At 49.1% G+C, this 21,568-nt stretch overlaps 1 protein-coding gene and 1 non-coding gene across 3 annotated transcripts; one reads left to right on the top strand and one right to left on the bottom strand.

Moving 5' to 3' along the window:
• Window positions 1-722: 722 nt before the first annotated feature.
• Window positions 723-20,898, bottom strand: RFC2 (replication factor C subunit 2). Of its 2 annotated transcripts, XM_060123786.1 has the most exons (11): window positions 20,766-20,898; window positions 18,048-18,117; window positions 15,819-15,860; window positions 15,413-15,519; window positions 11,768-11,869; window positions 10,374-10,474; window positions 5,151-5,308; window positions 4,836-4,901; window positions 4,031-4,111; window positions 2,722-2,835; window positions 723-1,142 (listed from the first exon to the last, which is right to left on the bottom strand). In XM_060123786.1, exons 1-11 carry the CDS (start codon window positions 20,870-20,872, stop codon window positions 1,032-1,034), a joined length of 1,059 nt encoding a protein of 352 aa, XP_059979769.1. In that variant the 5' UTR covers window positions 20,873-20,898; the 3' UTR covers window positions 723-1,031. The 2 variants fall into 2 exon arrangements, with proteins under 2 accessions (XP_059979769.1, XP_059979770.1); XM_060123787.1 differs by lacking the exons at window positions 15,819-15,860; window positions 18,048-18,117; window positions 20,766-20,898 and adding an exon at window positions 15,647-15,803.
• TRNAG-GCC (transfer RNA glycine (anticodon GCC)) lies at window positions 7,226-7,298 on the top strand. Its single transcript has one exon. It is a non-coding gene; the product is annotated as a tRNA-Gly (tRNA).
• Window positions 20,899-21,568: the final 670 nt, after the last annotated feature.

Below are 21,568 nucleotides of genomic sequence, written 5' to 3'. Positions count from 1 at the left end.
CAAAACAAAAAAAAAAAATTGAGACGGTATGCCGAAGTATTTTTGTAAAACTTCCCCCTGCAGTTTCTGAGGACCTTAATTTTTTTTCCCCCTCTTAATCAAAACCCTAACCGCAAAGAACCAGTGACCCTGGAGCCTTTCCTGTATCCGTTCAACCACGTGGTCTGGACACGTGTATAACCCTGCCTGGGATTTGCTTCGGAACAATCTGGGAGTGGGGTAGGATGCTGGTGTAGGGTACAGAGGAAACAAGACTGGCCACGTGTTGGGAAAACTGCTAAGATGGATGATGAGTATGTGGAAGTTCACTGTATCATTCTCTGTTTTACGTACAATTGATATTTTTCATAATTTTTAAACGTGGAAAAAAATAACACCTTGCCAAAAAGGAAAAAGCGATTCCACAAATTAATGCAAAATTCACTGGGAAATTCTAAAGCAAATGCGTACACCCGTTTGCACAGAAAAGGCGACCTGGTGGGAGGGTCCCCTATGCCCGTCTGCACCATCCTCCCCTGTGATTCTTGCCAAGTCCTTTCTGAAGGGCTCAGGGCCCTGCGCTGTTCTGAGAAGCTGATAAATGACAACAAACCCTGCCTCACCCTGTGGGACTGTCCTCTAGGCTTCTAGAAAGATTGAGATTAGCCTGTCCAGTCTATTATCGAAATCACCTTTCTACCTGTAGGACACTAGGGGCGTAAACACAGAGACGGGAAGCCAGCTTTCCTTGTGGCCTTGCACTGCCACCTTTCTGCTGACAAAGCTGTACAGTTTTATTACTAAAATGCCAACACGTGCACAGATCAGGCACTGGGCCCCGGAGGGTCTCTGGGGCCTTGCTATGCTGTCACCCCACCACGAGTCTGAGGCTGAGGGTAAACGCTCCAGGAGCAGGGGAGACGTACTGGAAGGTGACGGCAAGGGAGATGCACTCCAGGGCCATCCAAGGCAGCACTTTTTCCAAATCAGAAGGCTATGACTCCTGCCTCTCAGTGACGAGGACTCATAACCCAGCGAATGAGTTCTCTGCTCTAACTGGCCACCGGGGCCATTGTCTTCTGACACAGCCTGGCCAGGAGCCCTGCCATCTGCAGAAGGGAGTTCACACCTTCCGCTATTTTCATATGAGTGTATCCAATTTCCTGAAAAAAAAAAAAAATCAAATTTAAATCTGGTTAATAAGTGAGGGAAGAAGTTTAGTTTTTAAAATCTGAACATCTAAACAAATGGTTTGCTCAAAAGTGATGCAGTGAACTCAAACTCCAGCTGGAAAATGAACTCTGAGGAGTTCAATTTATTTCCTAAAAGGTTGCTGATATTTCTTTGACAGGTACTGCTAAGAAAATGAAAAAGAAAAAAAAAAGCCAGACTGGGAAAAAACATTTGTAACACACATATCTAACAGAGGACTTGTAACCAAAATATATAAAGAACTCTCAAAACGCAATAATAAGAACACAAACAACCCAATTTAAAAATGGGTAGGGCTTCCCTGGTGGCGCAGTGGCTGAGAGTCCGCCTGCCGATGCAGGGGACGCGGGTTCGTGCCCCGGTCCGGGAAGATCCCACATGCCACGGAGCGGCTGGGCCCGTGAGCCATGGCCGCTGAGCCTGCGTGTCCGGAGCCTGTGCTCCACAACGGGAGAGGCCACAACAGTGAGAGGCCTGCGTACCACAAAAAAAAAAAAAAAAAAAAAGGGTCGACTTAGACACTTCCTCAAAGAAGATCATGGATGTCAAATGAGCCACATGAAAAAGTACTTGACATCATTAGTTATTGGGAGATGCAAATTATAGCCATAATGAGATACTACTATACACCTATTAGAATGGCTTAAAAAAGACCAACTGAGCATTCCAAGTGCTGACCAGAAGGGGCATTGTCTGGAATGCTCACATATTGCTGATACAAAGGCAAAGTTCTATAGCCACTTTGGAAAAGTTTGGAAGTTTCCTATAAAGTTAACCCTTCGATTACCATTCAACCAAGGAATCTCACTCCTGGGAAGTTACCCAAGAGAAATGAAAACTGGGGTTCATGTTCACACCAGTTCACGTACACAAATGTTTATAGTGGTTCTATTCACTGTCACCAAAATCTGGAAACTCAAGTGTCCTTCAACTGGTGAACAACAGTGGGACGTCCACACAAGGGAACACGACTCAGCAATGAAAAGGAAGGACCCACCGACATAGGCAACAACGTGAACAAATCCAAAATGCATTAAGTGAAGTGAGAGAAGCCAGACGTAAAAGGTTACGTTCTGCTTGATTCCACTTGTATGGCCTTCTGGAAAATTCTGTCCCCCAAATAGAAAAGAGATCAGTGGCTTCCAGGTGCTAGGGGGACAAGCTGACTACAGAACAGCCCATACATCTGGGGAGATGACAGAGCTGTCCATATCTTGACTGTAGTGGTGTTTACAAGACTGAATGCTCTTGTCAACAGAATGCACCCAAGAGGCTGAATTTTACTCTATTTAAATTACACCTCAGTTAATCTCACTTAAACAACAAACAAATAAATACCTCTCTCATAAAGAGAGTCATTCCAAGGAACACTAGGTCACTGCCTGGCAGGACTGACTTAAACAAACCCCCAGCCCCCAGGATGACCGGCCACTGACTGAGCATCTTCCAGGCACCTGGTCTGCGAGTAAAACAAAACCTCAGCGTGGCCCACGTTCTTGACGAGAGAAGCATTGCTCTACTCTCACTGACCTTAATAAACTCCAGTTTCAAGTATTCTGCCATTTGGAAGGTTTTACACACTCGAAAAATGTTGCCAATGATGTCTTCTGGGGAATAGCCAAGATGCCACAGGTGAGCGAGGATCTAGACAAAAGAAAACACACGGAGGCCGCGTAACTGTGTGAACAAGGATACTGGGGGAAGTGAGGTCAAACCCACACCAGTCTCAGGCCCGTCACACAGCTGGGAGCAGACAGGCCATCTGAGACAGCACGAGTGCTTCTAAGAATCGGCCCAACGCAGCGGCCCTGCTGGTGGGCCGCACCCTTTAGGTCATGTGGGGTGATCGATCTTCCCAGCAGGCAGAGAGATAGTATCGCAAATGTTTTAAACCATACTGCAAGACGGTCTACCACCATACCCTGTAACGTCTTTATCCAAGGCTCTTAAAAAGACTTTTTAATCGTCCCAGTAAGCACCCCAGAGTGTCTGCTACGCTCTCTGAGCTGCCACTCTTACAAATGAACACCCCCGGGACGATTAGGCCTGAACAAATCCTGACCAGGGCAGAGATGACCGCAGTGGTCTCAGCCTCCTGCCTTCTCAACCCCAGGCCCCAGTTCCAACGCTCACCCCACCCCAACTGCAGGGCCTGGAGTCCTTGGCTCCCTGGGGCAAACGCAGGGGGTGGGGTTAGCCCCGTGTCCATAAATCTGACGGCGTCCTTCAGGCCACGTGCCTGGGTCTCCCTGCCTTGCACGCCAGTTTCACGAGAGGTCGAGCTCTGCCCTAAACCCACTCAGCTTGTAGCTTAGTTTGGTGGCAGCATGGGGAGGGAAACCGGCTGCAATCAGAGCAATGGCCTCAGATCACATCAGTGCCCCCCACGTGGACTTGAGGGTCACCTACACCCCAACGATGCCCACTGGAATCTGCTCATAGGACCAGGCTCTGGGTCCCAGGATGCCCATTCCCAGGCTCTTCAGGAAGATAGAGGGGGACAGCTCCCCTCCACAAAGAGAAAGATGGCTTTTCTCTATAAAGCAAGGAATTGGGCTGTTCTTTCCTCATGTCCTAGGAGGACAAATTCCTCTTGCAGAGAATATAATTCGAGTAGAAAGGCATGACTCTGAATTCCAGGTCTATTACTTTCAAGCAGTGTGATTTAGAGCAACGAGTTTAGCCTCTGAGCCAGTTTTCTCACCTGTAGAGGGTACCCAACTCCCAGCATCAGTTAAGAATGAGATGGAGCAAAGTCCCCAGCACAGGGAGCGCCCTCTCTGCCCGGCTCAAGAAGCGAGAGGTTCCCCCCGCGTCAGGAAAGGGGGAGGAGACCCACCTTGTAGGCCTCATCGATACTGGCGCTCACACAGTGCTGGATCATCTCCTTCACCAGCAAGGGGTGGGGCTCGTCACAGACCTGAGCAAACAGAAAAGAGAGGCCGGTCTGGGGCTGAGGGGGGCCATCCGAGGAGGAGCCCTGGCAGACCCACGTCTGGGCAACCTAGGTACCAACTGTCTTCACTTGCTGTTTACATTGAATTCTCCAGCAAACAGAACAAGGTTTGGGAATGCCTCTCTCACCACCAGAGTCGTCACCAAATAGAGTTCAGTGTTGACCTAGTGCGGTGAGGTAAAGCCTCTGACATCATCATTACAGATTTCTCACACAAGATGAATTCACAAGAGCCAATAAGGAATGTACACGCAAGGGGCAGCTTCAAAGCCACGAGTCACCTGTCTTACATCACTGGGAAGATGACCTGCCCAGTGGACTCTCTGAACCCACTTAAGAACTGGGAGGTCTTTGGGGGCCAATCTCCCACCTGGAATAGGAACAGGCTTGCCCTGGACAGGGCCCCCAGCCTCAGCGTGATCTCGGGCCTGTTTCCTCAGCCCCAAAATGATGAGAACATCTGCGTGCGGGGATGTGTGAGGACCAAACAGGACACACGTGGGAGCCCTGGGCCTGCCGCAGCAGCGGGGCACGTCCACCACCCACACCACGCCACAGCCGAGCCCCTCCTGCTCTCCGCAGGGGCGAGTCTGTGCCCCTCCTCCCAACGCCGCCCACCCGCCCTCCTCTGCTGGCCCCGGCAGGTGCACGACGCTCTGTCGACTGTGATGCCCACGCCAGCTTTTACCTTGAACACGTTCTCACTGTTGATGAAGCCGAATCCCGCGAAAGTGGACTGCAAGTTGTTCAATGCCTGCCAAGGAGCAGAAACAAGGCCAGGGTGATCTTCAGTCTCTGCCCGCCCCATCTCCCCTCTTGGGATCCGAACTTACCCCCCTACTTGCAGGCCTGCTCCCCACTGGCCCGAGGCCCCACCAGTGTATCTGGTCAACGTTCCCCAGTCTGGCTACACTCATCCCCAGGCAGCAGTCGCCCCCCTCTCCCCCCAAACGAGGGGTGCAGCAAGCCCGGGAGGCTGGCGCCCAAGCGGTGGCGCACGCACCTGCCTCATGTCGCCCTGGGCGGTGAAGAGGATGGCTTCCAGGCCGTCGTCCGTGTGCGGCACCTTCTCCTGCTCGATGACGCAAAGCAGCCTGGCAAGAATCTGGGCGTCGGTCAGCTTGGTGTAGCGGAGGACCGCGCACCGGGACTGAATGGGCTCTGCACGGGATAGGAAGGGAGTGAGGCTCCCCAGCAAAGCACGGCGTGACCCCGTCGGTCCTTCAGTTACTCGGAAGCAGCCGCAAGAGCCACGAGGCCCAGCCATGCTGACGCCACAGCCCCTGCCCAGCAGTGCCCAAGAGGGACCTGGCAAACAGGCTCAATTTCAAAATACCAACCAATAGTGGCCTCAGCTAGGACTGCCCAGGCTGACCTTGGCTGGCCAGGGCTTCCAGAAGGGGAAAAGATCCTCCAGGATAGAGACAGCCACGTGCCACAGCCCACAGGAGAGTCAGTGCGCGCCCAGGTGGCCTCCTGAACCACCGGGTAGGAGGTACGTCTGGGCCCTTCTGGGCAGGTCACGACCCAGCCAGTCTGGGGTGAGAACAGGGCACCTGCGTGGCTTCTTTAAGCTTCCACAGGAGATTCTGAGGCACATGAGAACCACCAGATGGACAAATGCCGGACTCTGGGTGCTATCCCTGACCTTCAGTTCAGACCATGACCACAGCATCTCCATGATCTCCACGCCCCGAGTGGGTCTCTGATCCATCCTGCTCTGCTGCCCCACTGGCTTTCCTCAAAATGTGTTGATCCGTCGTCACCTCTGCCTTTCTAGGCAAACCCTTCAACTGCCCACCAAGGTCACAGTACAGACCACCTCTGACCCTCCTACATAAAATCTTCTGCAAACCTCACCCGTCTCTCCTCTCCTAAGCCCGCGTGCCCCCCATGGAAAAATCGACCTGTGCTCTCCTGGCAGCTCTTCCCACCAAGGACGTCCTTTCCCAGCTTCTCCCCACTTAAATCACAACCGTCATTGAAAAAGCTCTTCTCCCACCCTCCTCCTCGCGGAGCCGGCCCGGACCACCCCAGACCGAAGTGACCGCCCCTCCTTTGCTCTCACATACACTTTCAAGGAACATGTTCCTGTTCGTTTATTTGCATTAAAGAAACCAGTTACCTCCCCCAGGGATGCAGTGGACGAACACCACGACCAGGCCCCGGCCCCTCAGAGCTTAGGTTTGCCGGGGTAGAGGAGTGAGCATCAACAGGGACGTTCCCACACCCCGGGACAGGGCCATGGAAGAGGTTTGTAGGAACGGCTCCAGGAGCCCAGCCGGAGAGCCATCAGCTCAGTGGAGGTGAGTTCTGAGCTGGGCCTTCAGGGACGAGCTTTCCAGGCCGGAAAGGCAAAAGGAACAGCACATTCAGAGGCAGGACTGATGAAAGGGCACAGGGGCTCTGGGGAGCCGTGAGGCACGGTGCAGCTGCGTCACACAGCGTAGAAGGAGATGAGGCTGCGGGTAATGGGCTCCCGTGTGCTAGGATGGGGGCGGGCGTGGCTGTGTGGGCAACGAGGGACCACTGAAGGGCTCAGTGGGGGAGTGGCAGGGTCAGACCTGTGCTGAGAAGACCCCGGCAGCCAGCTGGTGACTCAGGTGCAGAGAAGCTGCAGGGACACGGCACCAGTGAAGGGGAGAAACTGAGGCCAGACCTAGAGTGAGGGAAGGAGGGGTAGGGGCTCAAGACACTGGGGAGGTGGGATGACCTTGGATCTGATTCTGGTGAGGGGCTGGCTGTGGTGGTGAGCAGAAAAGGGAGGACCTGAGATGGCTCAGGGCTTGCTGGCTTTGGGACACACCCCCTGCCTTGTGTGAGCCCCTGATGGGCAGGGACAGAGCCTCATACAGGTCTGTAGCCTCCACTGTGCCTTGGGTAGAGGAGATGCTGTGCACATAAAATACTGTGTTCAACATCCGTCCAATGGATGAGACGTTTCAAAGAACGGCTTTCCTAAGGGTTCATTTCAATTTGTCTGAAATCAGGAAGATTCACGACAGAACCTTCTTTACATATTTGGCTTAACGGCACAGACAAGAGAAAGACCAATTCGAAACAGGAGTTCTTGGGACTTCTCTGGTGGTCCAGTGGTTAGGACGCCACACTGCCAATGCGGGGGGCCTGGGTTCGATCCCTGGTCGGGGAACTAGGATCCCACGTGCCACGCGGTGCGGCCAAAAAATAAATAAAACAAAACAAAAAAAACACAAAGGAATTCTTATCTAAAAGCAATTAATATGCAAACTACACTAGAAGTTTCCTTTCATAGATTTTTCTCTTTGGAGAAGTACCAAAAGCTGCGAATTCAGATACACGTCAGAATAAAGCAGCCCTAGCCTTCCTCCAAGAAAGCAGAGCTCTCCCTTAACTGGTGTAACTCCAGGAGCTAAGGTGAGGTTGTTACTGACAGTTTCAAAAATCAGCTCTGCAGTGATTTGATCATGAACCATCTCCTCTAAAGCTAAGCAATACATTTCTTTAGAGATTTGGTTTACATGGTTCTTATATCCCTTTAGAAATTAAAAAATAATCAGAATGCTACCGATATATACCAGAAAAATTAATTTCATGAAAAGGGAGGGCCAGACCTTTCTCCACCAATAACTGCAGTTTCAAATCACAAAAGAGACCCATCCACGCATAGCCCTATGCAAAATGCACTGGGGGGGATGGCTTCACAGGTGAAGTCTATCAAACATTTAGAGAAGAGCTAACACCCATCCTTCTCAAACTCTTCCAAAATACAGCAGAGGGAGGAACACTCCCAAACTCATTCTACGAGGCCACCATCACCCTGATACCAAAACCAGACAAAGACGTCACAAAGAAAGAAAACTACGGGCCAATATCACTGATGAACATAGATGCAAAAATCCTCAACAGAATACAAGCAAACAGGGCTTCCCTGGTGGCACAGAGGTTGAGAATCTGCCTGCCAGTGCAGGGGACACGGGTTCGAGCCCTGGTCTGGGAAGATCCCACATGCTGCGGAGCAACTGGGCCCGTGAGCCACAATTACTGAGCCTGCACCTCTGGAGCCTGTGCTCCACAACAAGAGAGGCCGCGATAGTGAGAGGCCCGCGCACCGCGATGAAGAGTGGCCCCCACTTGCCACAACTAGAGAGAGCCCTCACACAGAAATGAGGACCCAACACAGACATAAATAAATAAATTTAAAAATTCACGACATATGTCAATATTAAAAAAAAAAAAACAAGCAAACAGAATCCAACAGCACATTAAAAGGACCATACACCATGATCAAGTGGGGTTTATCCCAGGAATACAAGGATTCTTCAATATACGCAAATCAATCAGTGTGATACACCATATCAACAAACTCAAAGAGAAAAACCATATGATAGGGGCTTCCCTGGTGGTGCAGTGGTTGAGAGTCCGCCTGCCGATGCAGGGGACATGGGTTCGTGCCCCGGTCTGGGAAGATCCCACATGCCGTGTAGCGGCTAGGCCCGTGAGCCATGGCCACTAAGCCTGTGCATCTGGAGCCTGTGCTCCGCAGCGGGAGAGGCCACAACAGGGAGAGGCCCGCGTACCGCAAAAAAAAAAAGACGCAGACGTAGAGAATGGACTTGAGGACACGGGGAGGGGGAAGGGTAAGCTGGGACAAAGTGAGAGAGTAGCACTGACATGTATACACTACCAAATGTAAAATAGATAGCTAGTGGGAAGCAGCTGCATAGCACAGGGAGATCAACTCCGTGCTTTGTGACCACCTAGAGGGGTGAGATAGGGAGGGTGGGAGGGAGATGCAAGGGCGGGGAGATATGGGGATATATGTATACATATAGCTGATTCACTTTGTTATACAGCGGAAACTAACACAACATTGTAAAGCAATTATATACTCCAATAAAGATGTTTTAAAAAAAAAAAGATAGCACAGCTACCTTGTTTGATACCACTCAGTTGTTAGTTAGGGGAGCAGGGATTTGATTTGAAATCTGTTTGCTTACAAAGTTCATGTTGTTTCCAGTTAAGCTGCTGATCTGGAAAGTTGAACATTATTTGGTAAAATCTGGACTCTAGTTTCCCTACTCTTGCCATTACCTGTAGATAGAATTTTGACTTCTAGGATATTGTTTATTTCACTTTTACAGTAAAATTTATAATAAAAATTTAAATTAAAAAAAAATGCACTGGGGGGTGGGGGCAGTTCTTTAAGTATAACACAGCTCCCGCCCTCCCAGACCTGTCCTACCACTGGTAAGGAGACAAGCAACACACGCGGCCATAAATCAAGACCTTTTAGCACAGTTTCCTCCACTGCACCATGGGTGTCTTGAAGGTAGAGAACGTTTCCTGTTAAACTCTGTCTGCTCTGCACTAGCCCAGTGCCCGACACTTACTAGGAACAGAGTAGATGTTTGTGGAATAGATTCATGACCTGGGGAAGGTCAAGGGCCACGAGCCCACTGGGGCTGGATACAATGACTTTGGGGGGCATCATGGTTGGTACCACACTTGTCTGGGTGGAGGAGCCGGACGGCTGAGCTTACACAGGCTGGGGGTTAGCGGGGCGGATGTGAGGCAAGGACAGAGGGACAAGAGAGCTGTGAGAAATAGTCAAAGAGAGAGTGAAAAAAAGCTGGGCTGTGCTCACAGTCTGTATCAGAAAGGGAAGGGTGTGAAACCAGCAGGAAGTTGAGACACTGAGGTGGGAGGGCTCAAAGCAGTGAGGAAGAAGACAGACTGCTGGGAGGGAAGGAGGGAGGGAGGGAGGGGGCTGGAAGGAGCAACGCCAGGTCAGGAAGATGAGCGTGTGAGGTTTCACAGGGGAGGCAACTCCTGGTAACGACAAAACCCAGCGTGCAGACACACTGTATGCCAAGCGCTCTGGACACACAGAAAGCGCAAGAGCACATCTGCACAGGGGCCATGACCGTGACACTGCGCACAGGATACCAAAACATCACACGCGCCTGTGATGCAAGAGTCAGACAGACCTGGGGTTCCAATCCAGGCCCTTCGGCTTGCTGTGAGAATTTGGGCAAACTATTCAACCTCTCTGAGCTCCATGTTTTTTTCATCTCTAAGGTGGAGCTAACAATACCTCCTCATAGAATTATATAAGATTAAATGAGAAAGCGGATTATACAGTGCTCAGCCCACGGCAGGCGATCAAAAAGCCCCTTCTCTTCTGCTGCTAAAGAGCCAACGGGAACAGCACGAGGACCCCGAGCCATGCAGAGCTGACCCTCACCTATGATTTTATCCGAAGCGTTACAAGCAAGAGCGAAGCGGGTCGTTTTGGAGTAGATTTCCATCGTTCTCCTCAAGGCTTGCTGGGCTCCATCAGTCATGCTGAGAAGAAAAACACAAGGGGCGGTTTGCAGCTGGGACCCAAGGTCCACGGGACACAAGTCCCCTCCTACGGACCCCGGGAAGCCTACACTCCTGATTGGGCATGCTCAGTCTCTCTCTGGGACCCCGTGTGGGTCTCACGCAGACAGGCTGCACACGGACAGAGCAGAGGCCCTGCAGGCAGGCTGCCTGGGCTCACCTCAAAGCTCCTTCATCCACTCCTGTGGGACCTTTAGGCAAATTATCTGAGCCTCAATGTCATCGCCTATAAGGAGATAATGCTACTGCCCACCTCAGAGGGTTGTTATGACAATTAAATAAAACAATAACATGTAAAGTGTGTAGCAGAGCACCTAGCATAATGCAAATGCTTACAGATACGTGCTGGATAAATGTTAGCGGCTATTACTGCTGTAAATAATGTTACAGTAAAATGGTTAAGGTGTATCCCCACTATGGAACAAAATGGAACAGAATACAGCAATTAAAACCTATGTTCAGGGCTTCCCTGGTGGCACAGTGGTTGAGAGTCCGCCTGCCGATGCAGGGGATGTGGGTTCGTGCCCTGGTCCGGGAAGATCCCACATGCCGCGGAGCGGCTGGGCCCGTGAGCCATGGCCGCTGAGCCTGCGCGTCCGGAGCCTGTGCTCGGCAACAGGAGAGGGCACAGCGGTAAGACGCCCGCGTACCGCAAAAAAAAAAAAACAACCTATGTTCACAACAAGATTACAATAACATGGAACTCTGCTTTTCGCGTTAAAACGCAAAACCAGGATACAAAAATTATAATTATTATCATCTCAACTATGTAAAAATGCACAGTGTAGAAAAACAGGAGATAAAATAAAGCAAGAAATTACCCATATCTTTAAAAGTTTCTTCAAAGAACATGAATTACTGTTATTTTTCTAAATGGCACCTAACATTTTTCCATTTATACTGATAATTATCGCACAATGTTGTGAATGTACTAAGTGCCGCTGAACGGTACACTTGAAAATGGCTGAAATGGTAAATTTTCTGTTAGATATATTTCACCACAATTTTAAAAAGTCATTTAAATTATGCATGTAAGTGATGCTGGAACAAACACCTTAACAGTCTTAGACAAATGTTTGTAAATGACTTAATTAAGATCAGGTTCAGGGCTCAGGCCTCTATTAAATCTCTTTTGAAGATGTGATAAGCAAATCTGTCACAGAAGTGCCAAGGTGAGAGCTCTTCCTCCTGATTTAATCCAGCCGATAAAAGACTCAGAGATCAAGGTAAAAAATTCTTGGCAAAGCACTCTACCTGTCTGCTTCATCCAGGATGATGATCTTGTGTCGCCCTTTGGGAAGGGTGACTTTCTGTTGGGCAAACATTTTGATTTTGTTCCTCACAACGTCAATGCCCCTGAAACAATGAGCCACAATATTATTGTCACCTTCTGAGACCAATTCACTCACCTTCACGGGGACTTTTAACCCTCAGGACACCATCATGGACCCAACTTTAGTTTTTAAGTTTCTTTTTGGGAAATCTAACTATTTATAAGGATTGTCATTCATTACTTTTATTCCTTCTTGGAGGTCTTCAGAAGAACAAAGGAAAAAATTTACTTACTTTTTAAAAACAGAATGAAACTCATTTTATCTTGCAATTATCATACGGGTCCATTGGATTCTTTATAATCTAAGATACATTTTGGGGGTCTCAGTAATCTTATGCTTCCTGTATCTTAAAATGTTTGCTACTTCATCATCCTACTACTTATTTCATCATTACTCATCAATTATTCCCAACTATGCTAAAAAAGACTAAAATAATAAAATGAAAGAATGATGGAAATGCTTAGAAGATCAATGCAATATTCGGAAAAACTGTTACTACTGCCTCATCCCTCGGTTTTTTATTGTTTTGTGAGGTACTACATTATCTTTCTGGAAGATACAAAAGTAGTTCAGATACACCATCTGAAAGCTTTCATTGACCACAGCCAAAAATTCAAAATTTTTCATTTTCTACCCATAATGTCACAGAGAAAAGAAATGACAGCGGAAGATGTTTCATCATTATAAGACAAGTCAGAAAATGAAGTAGAGAGACAGCAGGATTCTAGACTCTGATGATGCTGATGGTGAAATAGATCACATAAACAAAATTTTAGACTACAAGTCTTCAGATGCCAAAATTCTCCATGAATTTTCTCAAACTTAAGAATCAAGGCGTGAACATATTTCTAAGGACAAAAACTAAACATATTTTCACCCAGTTAGTCACTCAACAGGAAGGACTTAGCTCTCCAATGTCTTGTGACAAGAACTTGGACCATCCTGTTTTGCTAAAAGAACATGTGACAGGACTTCCCTGGTGGCGCAATGGTTAAGAATCTGCCTGCCAATGCAGGGGACACGGGTTCGAGCTCTGGTCTGGGAAGATCCCACATGTCGTGGAGCAACTAAGCCCTCAAGCCACAACTACTGAGCCTGCGTGCCACAACTACTGAAGCCCATGAGCCTAGAGCCCATGCTCCATAAGAGAAGCCACTGCAATGAGAAGCCCGAGTGCCACAATGAAGAGTAGCCCCCGCTCGCCACAACTAGAGAAAGCCTGAGAGCAGCAACAAAGACCCAACACAGCCAATAAATAAATAACTGTATTAATAAAAAAAAAAGAACATGTGACAGTGTTCATTCATCTTTGATATTCGAACACCCACACTTACAGGGTACAGTTTGTAAGTGATCAAAAGCTGAAGGCAGGTGTGTATAATAAGGTTCCTGGAAGGAAACAGATGATAAAGGAACCAAAAAAAGCCATTGTATGGATCGCTCTAATAAATCTAAAATTGAAAATATTTGCAATTATGGGCCATCCTCTCTTCAACACAGTTAAGAGCCACCAACATTTTCTGCTGCTATCTGCCATCTGGAATCGGCGTTTACAAAACGGCTCAACTGCAGGCGTGTTCATGGCAGCCGATGAGCTGTTAGCTGCATTCAAACAACCGAGCCCGTTTCAGGTCTGTGTACATCATCAAAACCAGGAAAACGTTGCAGAGTAGAGAACCACGTCCTCAGGGAATAACCAAAGGCAGACTTTGCAGACATTTTATTCAACAGGTCCTCATTTTATAATCCTCTACTATCCCATGTCTAAAAAGTAAACTGGGGGAGTTCCCTGGCAGTCCAGTGGTTAGGACTCGGCTCTCTCACTGCCATGGGCGGGGGTTCAATCACTGGTCGGGGAACTAAGATCCCACAAGCCACGCTGTGCAGCCGAAAATAAATAAATAAATTAATTAATTAATAAAAGTAAAAAGGTTAAGATGGTAAATTTAATGTTAAAAAAAAAATAAAAGTAGTAGGGACTTCCCTCGTGGCGCAGTGGTTAAGAATCCGCCTGCCAAGGCAGGGGACACAGGTTCGATCCCTGGTCCGGGAAGATCCCACGTGCCGCGGAGCAACTAAGCCCGTGTGCCACAACTACTGAGCCTGCGCTCTAGAGCCCATGCTCTGCAACAAGAGAAACCACCGCAGTGAGAAGCCTGTGCACCTCAACGAAGAGTAGCCTCCGCTCGATGTGACTAGAGAAAGCTAGCGTGTAGCAATGAAGATCCAACGCAGCCAAAAATAAATTAAAAAAAAAAAAGTAAACTAGCAGCCCACCTCCATTAGGATGGTTACTAACAACAACAGAAAATAACAAGTGTTGGTGAGGATGTGAAGAAAAGGGAGCCCTTGTGTGCTGTCGATGGGAATGTAAAATGGTGCAGCCACTATGGAAAACAGTATGGCGGTCCCTCAAAAATTGAAACATAGAATTACCAAATAATCCAGTGATTCCATTTCTGAGTCTATATCTGAAAGAATTGAAAGCGGGGTCTCAAAGAGATATTTGTGCACTCCTGCTCATAGCAGTATTATTCACAGTTCATAATATTCAAAAGATAAAAGCAACACAAGTGTCCATTGTCAGCTGAATGGATAAACAAAACATAGTGGTATATACCACTCAGCCTGAAAAAGGAGGGACATTCTGACATGTGCTACAACATGGAGGAACCTGAAATATGCGTGAAATAAGCCAGTCACAAAAGCACAAATGCTGTATGATTCTATTTGTGTGCGGTTCCTAGAATAGTCAATTCATAGAGACAGGAAGTCACATGGTGGGTGCCAAGGGCTAGGGGAGGGGAATGGGGAGTTGTTGTTTAATGGGTGCAGAGTTTCCGTTTGGGAAGAAGAAAACAGTTCTGGAGATCTGTTGCACAATAATGTGAATGTACCCAACGCCACTAAACTGTACACTTAAAGATGGTTAAGATGGTAAATTTTTTTTTTTAATAAATTTATTTATTTTATTTATTTATTTTTGGCTGTGTTGGGTCTTCATCACTGCGCACGGGCTTTCTCTAGTTGCAACGAATGGGGGCTACTCTTCATTGCGGCAGGCAGGCTTCTCATTGCGGTGGCTTCTCTTGTTGCAGAGCACGGGCTCTAGGCATGCGGGCTCAGTAGTTGTGGCTCGCGGGCTCTAGAGTGCGGACTCAGTAGTTGTGGCGCACGGGCTTAGTTGCTCTGCGGCATGTGGGATCTTCCCGGACCAGGGCTTGAACCCGTGTCCCCTGCATTGGCAGGCGGATCCTTAGCCACTGTGCCGCCAGGGAAGTCCCAAGATGGTAAATTTTATGCGATGTGTATTTCAGCACAATTAAAAGTAATTTTTAAACTCTCCATTAAAAAAAAAAAAAAACTAAACCAACAAGTCAAGTGCTTATGATGCCACATCAACAAGCCAGCAATCCCCATTCTCTTTCATTGGAAAGATTAAAGGAAAACACAAAGCCAGCAAAACAAGCTCTATAAGTGCTACAGAGACCTGAAAAATGTTGTTTCTATAACAGCTCAAAATGTAAAACACTTGCCACCCTTCAGGCCTAACTCCCAGGTGTACCTGTCATTTGAGGCATTGAGCTCCAAAACGGCATCCTTGAAGGCCGGGCCCAGCAGGGCTCGTGCCAAACACAGGATGCTGGTAGTTTTGCCGGTTCCTGGGGGGCCCTAGGAATGAGATCTCCAGTGAGTGCTTCAAGCCAACAGAATGAACGTAATGAGAACTCCCGATTTACTGCTCACCACTCTTTGCGCTCAGCCCCCGCCTAGAGCCCTCCCAACCCATAGCACACACCAGATCAATACAGCAACCAACCCGCAGGCCTGACCAGTGGGAGGTGGGAATGGTATGGGCTCTGGTGGTCATGGGCTTCTCTGAGGAGGAAGCTCTGTACATGAGAAAGCGCTTAAGAGGGGGCGAAAACGAGCCTCCAAGATGTCCGACAGGGCCAGGACCCAGTACTCACAGCAATGATGATATTGGGCACATTCCCTTCTCTTGAAAAGACCTGAAGGAAGAAATGCTCGTTAAAACTGGTTCATCTGCAAACTTGAGGAGCCAGGTCTCCCCAACCACACAGGCCCGTGTAGCAAACATGGCTACAAACTGTTCCATGGGGATGCCCCGTGGAACACTCAGGTCAACACACTCTAAACTGAATTCAACACTTTCCCCTATAAACCTGAGGTCCCCCCATGTTTCCCCTTCCGTGGACTGTCAACGGCATCAACCCTCCCGCCCACACCAGGAACCTGGAGGTCACCGTCATCCCTGATTGGCCTTCTCCCTCACCCCATGCGGCCCCTCAATGACAAAGGCTGGGCCCCTCTTTCTCCTTTATCTGGAGACCACTTCCTTCTCTTCAGCCCACTGCCACTTTCTTAGCCCATGACCTCTTTTTAAAAAATTATTATTTTTTTACATTTTTATTGGAGTCTAGCTGATTTACAATGTTGTGTTAGTTTCAGGTGTACAGCAGAGTGAATCAGTTATACAGGTACATATAGCCACTCTTTTTTAGATTCTTCTTAGCCCATTACCTCTTGCCTGCATTGCTTTCAACAGGCCATTGGCTGGTCTCCTTGCATCTAATCTTGCCCCATTCCAATCCATTTCCCATACGGTAACATAACCAATTTTCTAAAATACACATCTCTGAAAACACTCTTACCTGACTGGAACTCTTGGATGACTCAAACCCTTAAACCTGGCTCACGAGGCCCTGCCCACCTCACCAGCTCACCCCTCCCACCCCTCCCACCCCCCAGTACATGTGCTCTACAGCCTCGTTACTTGGTAGGCTCCACAGACCAGCAGCATCGGCATCTCCTGGGAGCTTGTCAGAAATGCAGACTCTCTGACCCCACTCCAGAACTACCAGATCCGAACCTGCATTTTGACAGCATCCCCAGGCGATTCGTATGCCATCCATGTCGGGAAAGCACTACCCTGTATTCCACTCAGATGGCATTCCACACTCCCCACCCCCCACCCCCGCCATAGAATAAACCATGCTCTCTCTCACCTCCGGGCCTTTGCACATGCTGTTCCTGCTGCCTCCCCTCTCTCCACCCCCGACCCCCCAAGTCTGGCTGACTCCCACTCACTTAGCTTTGGTGTCACTTCTTCCATTTGGGAATTAGGACTCTGTAAACAGGTTAACTCTTCCCTGAACTAACCCACATGCCCCCACAGCCCCTGTACGTCCCCTGGCAGAGTGCTTATCACATGGCCTGATGACTTTAATGCTGCCCCAGTTCGACTGTAAATCCCACACAGAGCTGGGCTCAGGTCTAGTCTGTTCACCATTATATCAACCGTTCCTAAAACCGCACCATAACTAGCCCAGAGAAGATATTCAAATATTTGCCACATGAATAAGTCTGTAAAATAAATAAATACCTTGGTAGCTATTGAAGTCTAAGCCCCAGTTACTACAGAGACCGCCTCTGTCATGTCTCAGATAGCTGGGCTTCTAGATTCTGCCTAAAGACCTCTAGGGCTGGGAATTCAAAGCTTCCTCTACTGCTGACTGTTTCTGCTTGCTCCCGGTTTGTGTCATCCTGAAGTCGGTTGCCTTGTCACTTAGTTGCTTTAGGCAGGGCTTAGCAATTATGATGGAGAGGAAGGTGGGGGGAGTGGGGGGAGTCCACCCTGAGACCCGTTTTTATAAGCTCCCTAGCTAAGAATGGTTTTCACATTTTTAAAGGGTTGTTTAAAAAATAAACAAAGGGACTTCCCCTGGGGGTCCAGTGGTTAAGACTGAGCTTCCACTGCAGGGGGCGCGGGTTCAGGGGGCGCGGGTTCAATCCCTGGTCGGGGAACTAAGATCCCATGAGCTGCACACACGGCACGGCCAAAAAAAAATACAGAGAATATTTGACAAAGACTTTATATGGTTTGCAAAGCCTAAAATATCTATTCATTGGCTTTTGCAGACAAAGTTTGCCACCTCTGCTCTTGAAGAATACAAAACAAGTCTGATAAGCCCTCTCCAATGAGCCAGTCCTTCAAACATCTGAAGTTACCCACCCTGTCTTCTAGATTCCTCTCCAAACTGAATGTCTCCCATTCCCTTAATTCTTCTGGATTTGTGGCCAGCCCCCAGCTCGCTACCTTGGCTGTCTTCCTCCAAATGCCTTGAGCTTATCGAAGTCACAATAATGAGATGTAAGATCCTCTTTTAAAAACTCACCTCCAGCCTGCTCACTGTGTCTTCATTCCCGACAATTTCATTCAGCTTTACTGGTCTATATTTTTCAACCCTGTTTTTAAGAAAATGCATAAAGATGTTGACACGGCTATTTTCACGCTACCCAAAAGAAAGCACTGAAGGGCAATTCTGGGAGCTTTGTCAGAAGATGATATACATTCAATAAAAATACATCAAATGGTTGCAGGTTTTAAATTTAAAGAGATGCCCGAGTGCCATTTGAAAAGTCAAGCGCATGAGAATTGTGCACCAAAGACTTCAAACCCGCCACAGCAGAGAAACACCTGCTGGTGCTGGAGAAGGGCCAGAGCAGGCCATCTGGAGAAATGTGACACTGTGTGGCCACACAGTCTGCCCATCACAACAGAGGTCCAGCACACGCAGCACTGACACCATTTGCTCTGACAGACATGGATGCAACTGGGCCCCTTCTCATCCTTTAACTGCCAGTGTCTGCAGACTTGTGCCAGGTGCCCAGCACGGCTGACTAGACAGAAACCGCAGGCCTATCCTGTGATCCTATTAGGCTGTGTGGACTGGACAGCCTAGTGGCCTTTTCAGACCAATACTTCTTCTACTAAGCAAGCTATGCTATGAGAGAAAGTGACTTTCTCTGGCTCTGAGAATAGAAGTGGAAGTAGATTTGCAATGATTTGACCATCAGGACTTCCTCTGCCTTTATTATAGTCCCTGATTTACTCTTAGCTTGTATTCCCTCCAGGTACTGGTTTTGCACCAGAAAGAGCTGCATGCAAAGCTTTTTTGCCACATACTGCAGAAAACAGAGACAGCTCTCTTCCAAGGTCCGCAGATGGAGCATGCTTGTTCCTCCTCATTTATTCTTCATGCTCAGCCCCCTCCAGGTGCCAAGCGGTGTGTAAGGAGTTAGCACACTCAACGGGAAGAAGGTAGAAGGTGCAGACATGAGCAAAACATAGTTCTTGCTCTCAAGGGCTTTCCCACTAGAGGGGAGATACAGCTTGGCAAATCCCACTACAATGCTAAACTGCTTATGAAAACCACGGGCTGTGGAAGCCCAGAGGAGGGAGGAATCGCCACCTGGGAATGTTTGGAGCTGAAATCTCAGCTAGATTTTGTTCTGTTTTAATAAATTTATTGTATTTATTTATTTTTGGCTGCATTGGGTCTTCGTTGCACGGGCTTTCTCTAGTCGCGGTGAGCGGGGGCTACTCTTCGTTGTGGTCCATGGGCTTCTCATTTGCGGTGGCTTCTCTTGTTGCAGAGCACGGGCTCTAGGCGCCAGGACTTCAGTAGTTGTGGCACACGGCCTCAGTAGTTGTGGCTCGCAAGCCCTAGAGCGCAGGCTCAGTAGTTGTGGCGCACGGGATTAGTTGCTCCGCGGCATGTGGGTTCTTCCTGGACCACGGCTCGAACCCGTGTCCCCCGTATTGGCAGGCAGGTTCTTAACCACTGAGCCACCAGGGAAGTCCCTCTCAGCTACTTTGAACAAGGCAAACATACTCCTCCTTCAGGACCTTCATAGCTGCTCCCTGACTGAAAGCTCTCTCTGCCTCCATGGCCACATGGCTTCTTCCCTGAATTCAGGTCTTTACTCAAATATCATCTCATCAGAGGCCTTCCCTGACCACCATAGCGATTTACTCCACAGAAGCTGTCACCATCAAATATATTATATGTCTACTTGTTCATTTTTTACTTTGTCTTTCTCTATCAAATGTAAGCTCTGTGACAACAGAATTAGTTTTGCACACTGAAGTATCTTAAGCATCTAAAATAGGGTCGTGTGTGAAAATTATAATGCAAACCACATATGTAATCTTAAACTTTCTCACAGTCACATTTAAAAAGGTAAAAAGAAAATGGGTGAAGTTATTTTACTAATATGATTTAGAGAACCTAATATATTCAAAATATTATCATTTTCAACATGTAATCAATATAAAAATTACTGAGTTTTTTTAAAACTAAGTCCTTGAAATACGGCGTGTATTGTACACTTACAAGCCCATCTCAATTCGGACTAGCATCAGACTCATGTGGCTAGTGGTGGGGGGACTGGATAGCGCAGCGTAGATATTCCAGTAAGCTATACTGCCCATCATTTAGGTATCTGGTCTCGCCAAGAAGAGGGGTGGGCTGGAGGGATGGGAATACACAGCGGACAGGGAGGAAACCAGTCCCACGCCCAGTGGAGAGTTCCGAGAGGTGCGCACAGGGAGTGGAAACCGAGTGGAGAGCCTGCCCTACACCTGCGCCTGTTGGCAGGTGACTTCCCAAGTCACCTTTCCTCCCAGCTGCCCAGGATGTTGCTATTTAAAGTGAGCAAGCCACGGAAAACAGGCGGGTGCCTTCACACCATCCCGATTCCGGATCTGCGTCCGACACTTCCCGCCGAGCGACCATCAGAGTCGCGGCTGGCACAGCGCCTGGTGCACAGTGCGTGGTCGCAGCGGGCGGCTATTATCACAACTAGCACTGTTCTGACCAAGACCCCGCTTCCAGAGTTCAGACTGGTCACTCTCCACCCCAGGTGGGCTCAGCGACCCACATCCCTTGCCTTCTTCAAATAATAATCTACTGGACACCACCCCGGGGCCTCCTGCTCCGCTCAGGTGACCCCCAAATGAGCTCCCGCCCCTGGTTACCCCGGGACACACGGCCCGCCACTCGCCCACCCACATGTCCAGAGAACCCATCGTTGATGGCCTGGATCCTCACCACGGCAGCTCGTACTGGCCGGCACTGCCGGGGGCCTTGCTGGGGGCCGGGTCAGGGTCCTGGGCCCCGCACTCGCCACTGCCACCGCCACTCTCCTGCGTCTCCATTCTCCCGCCGCCTCTTCCCGCCTCCAGAGACCTCACCCCATGACGCCATCACGCAGGCACCGCCCCTTGCTTGCGAGGGACTCTGGGCGCGAGCGGAAGCCTTCTGCCCGCCCCTTTCTGCGCCTGCGCAGAGGGCACTGGCCTGGCGCGGGAGCTAGTTGCTATTGACGGCAGTTGCTATGGGAGAACTGGTGTACGGTCTGGGTAGTGAGTGGAAGGCGAGACCGGACCGCATCGCCTTCCGAGAAGGCTGGTCGCTCCAATAAGGGACGTTCGTTGGTTTTCGTCTTTGTGAGATTTGTCGGGGAGGCCCTGTCTGTGCGGCCCGTGGGGAACCGCTGCACGGAGGTGGGGCCGCACGCCAGACAGGCCTGGCAGGGTAGGAGCATCATGCCCGGTGCAGGGAGAAGCCGGAGCCTGTGGACATTCCGCCCAAACGCAGGACCTGACGGCGGACACAGACAGGGACTGATGTCCAGCGGTCCTGGACGGCGGAAGGCCAGAGCCGACGTCTGGGACCTGCCCTTGCCCACTTTTCTCGATTGCTCAGAATGTCCCCATGCGGAACACTAGCTCCCATTGCAGGTGGGCTCCTGCACCCTGGAACCTGACGTTTATTATCAGGAAATTCTCATAATGCTACAAAATGGGAATTACTCTCATTTTGCAGAGGAGGAACTGCCCCTCTGTAAAATA

Source organism: Lagenorhynchus albirostris, chromosome 15 (assembly GCF_949774975.1).
Source record: "Lagenorhynchus albirostris chromosome 15, mLagAlb1.1, whole genome shotgun sequence".
NCBI classification, from domain to species: Eukaryota; Metazoa; Chordata; class Mammalia; order Artiodactyla; family Delphinidae; genus Lagenorhynchus; species Lagenorhynchus albirostris.
This window is presented reverse-complemented; position numbering and strand designations above follow the sequence as displayed.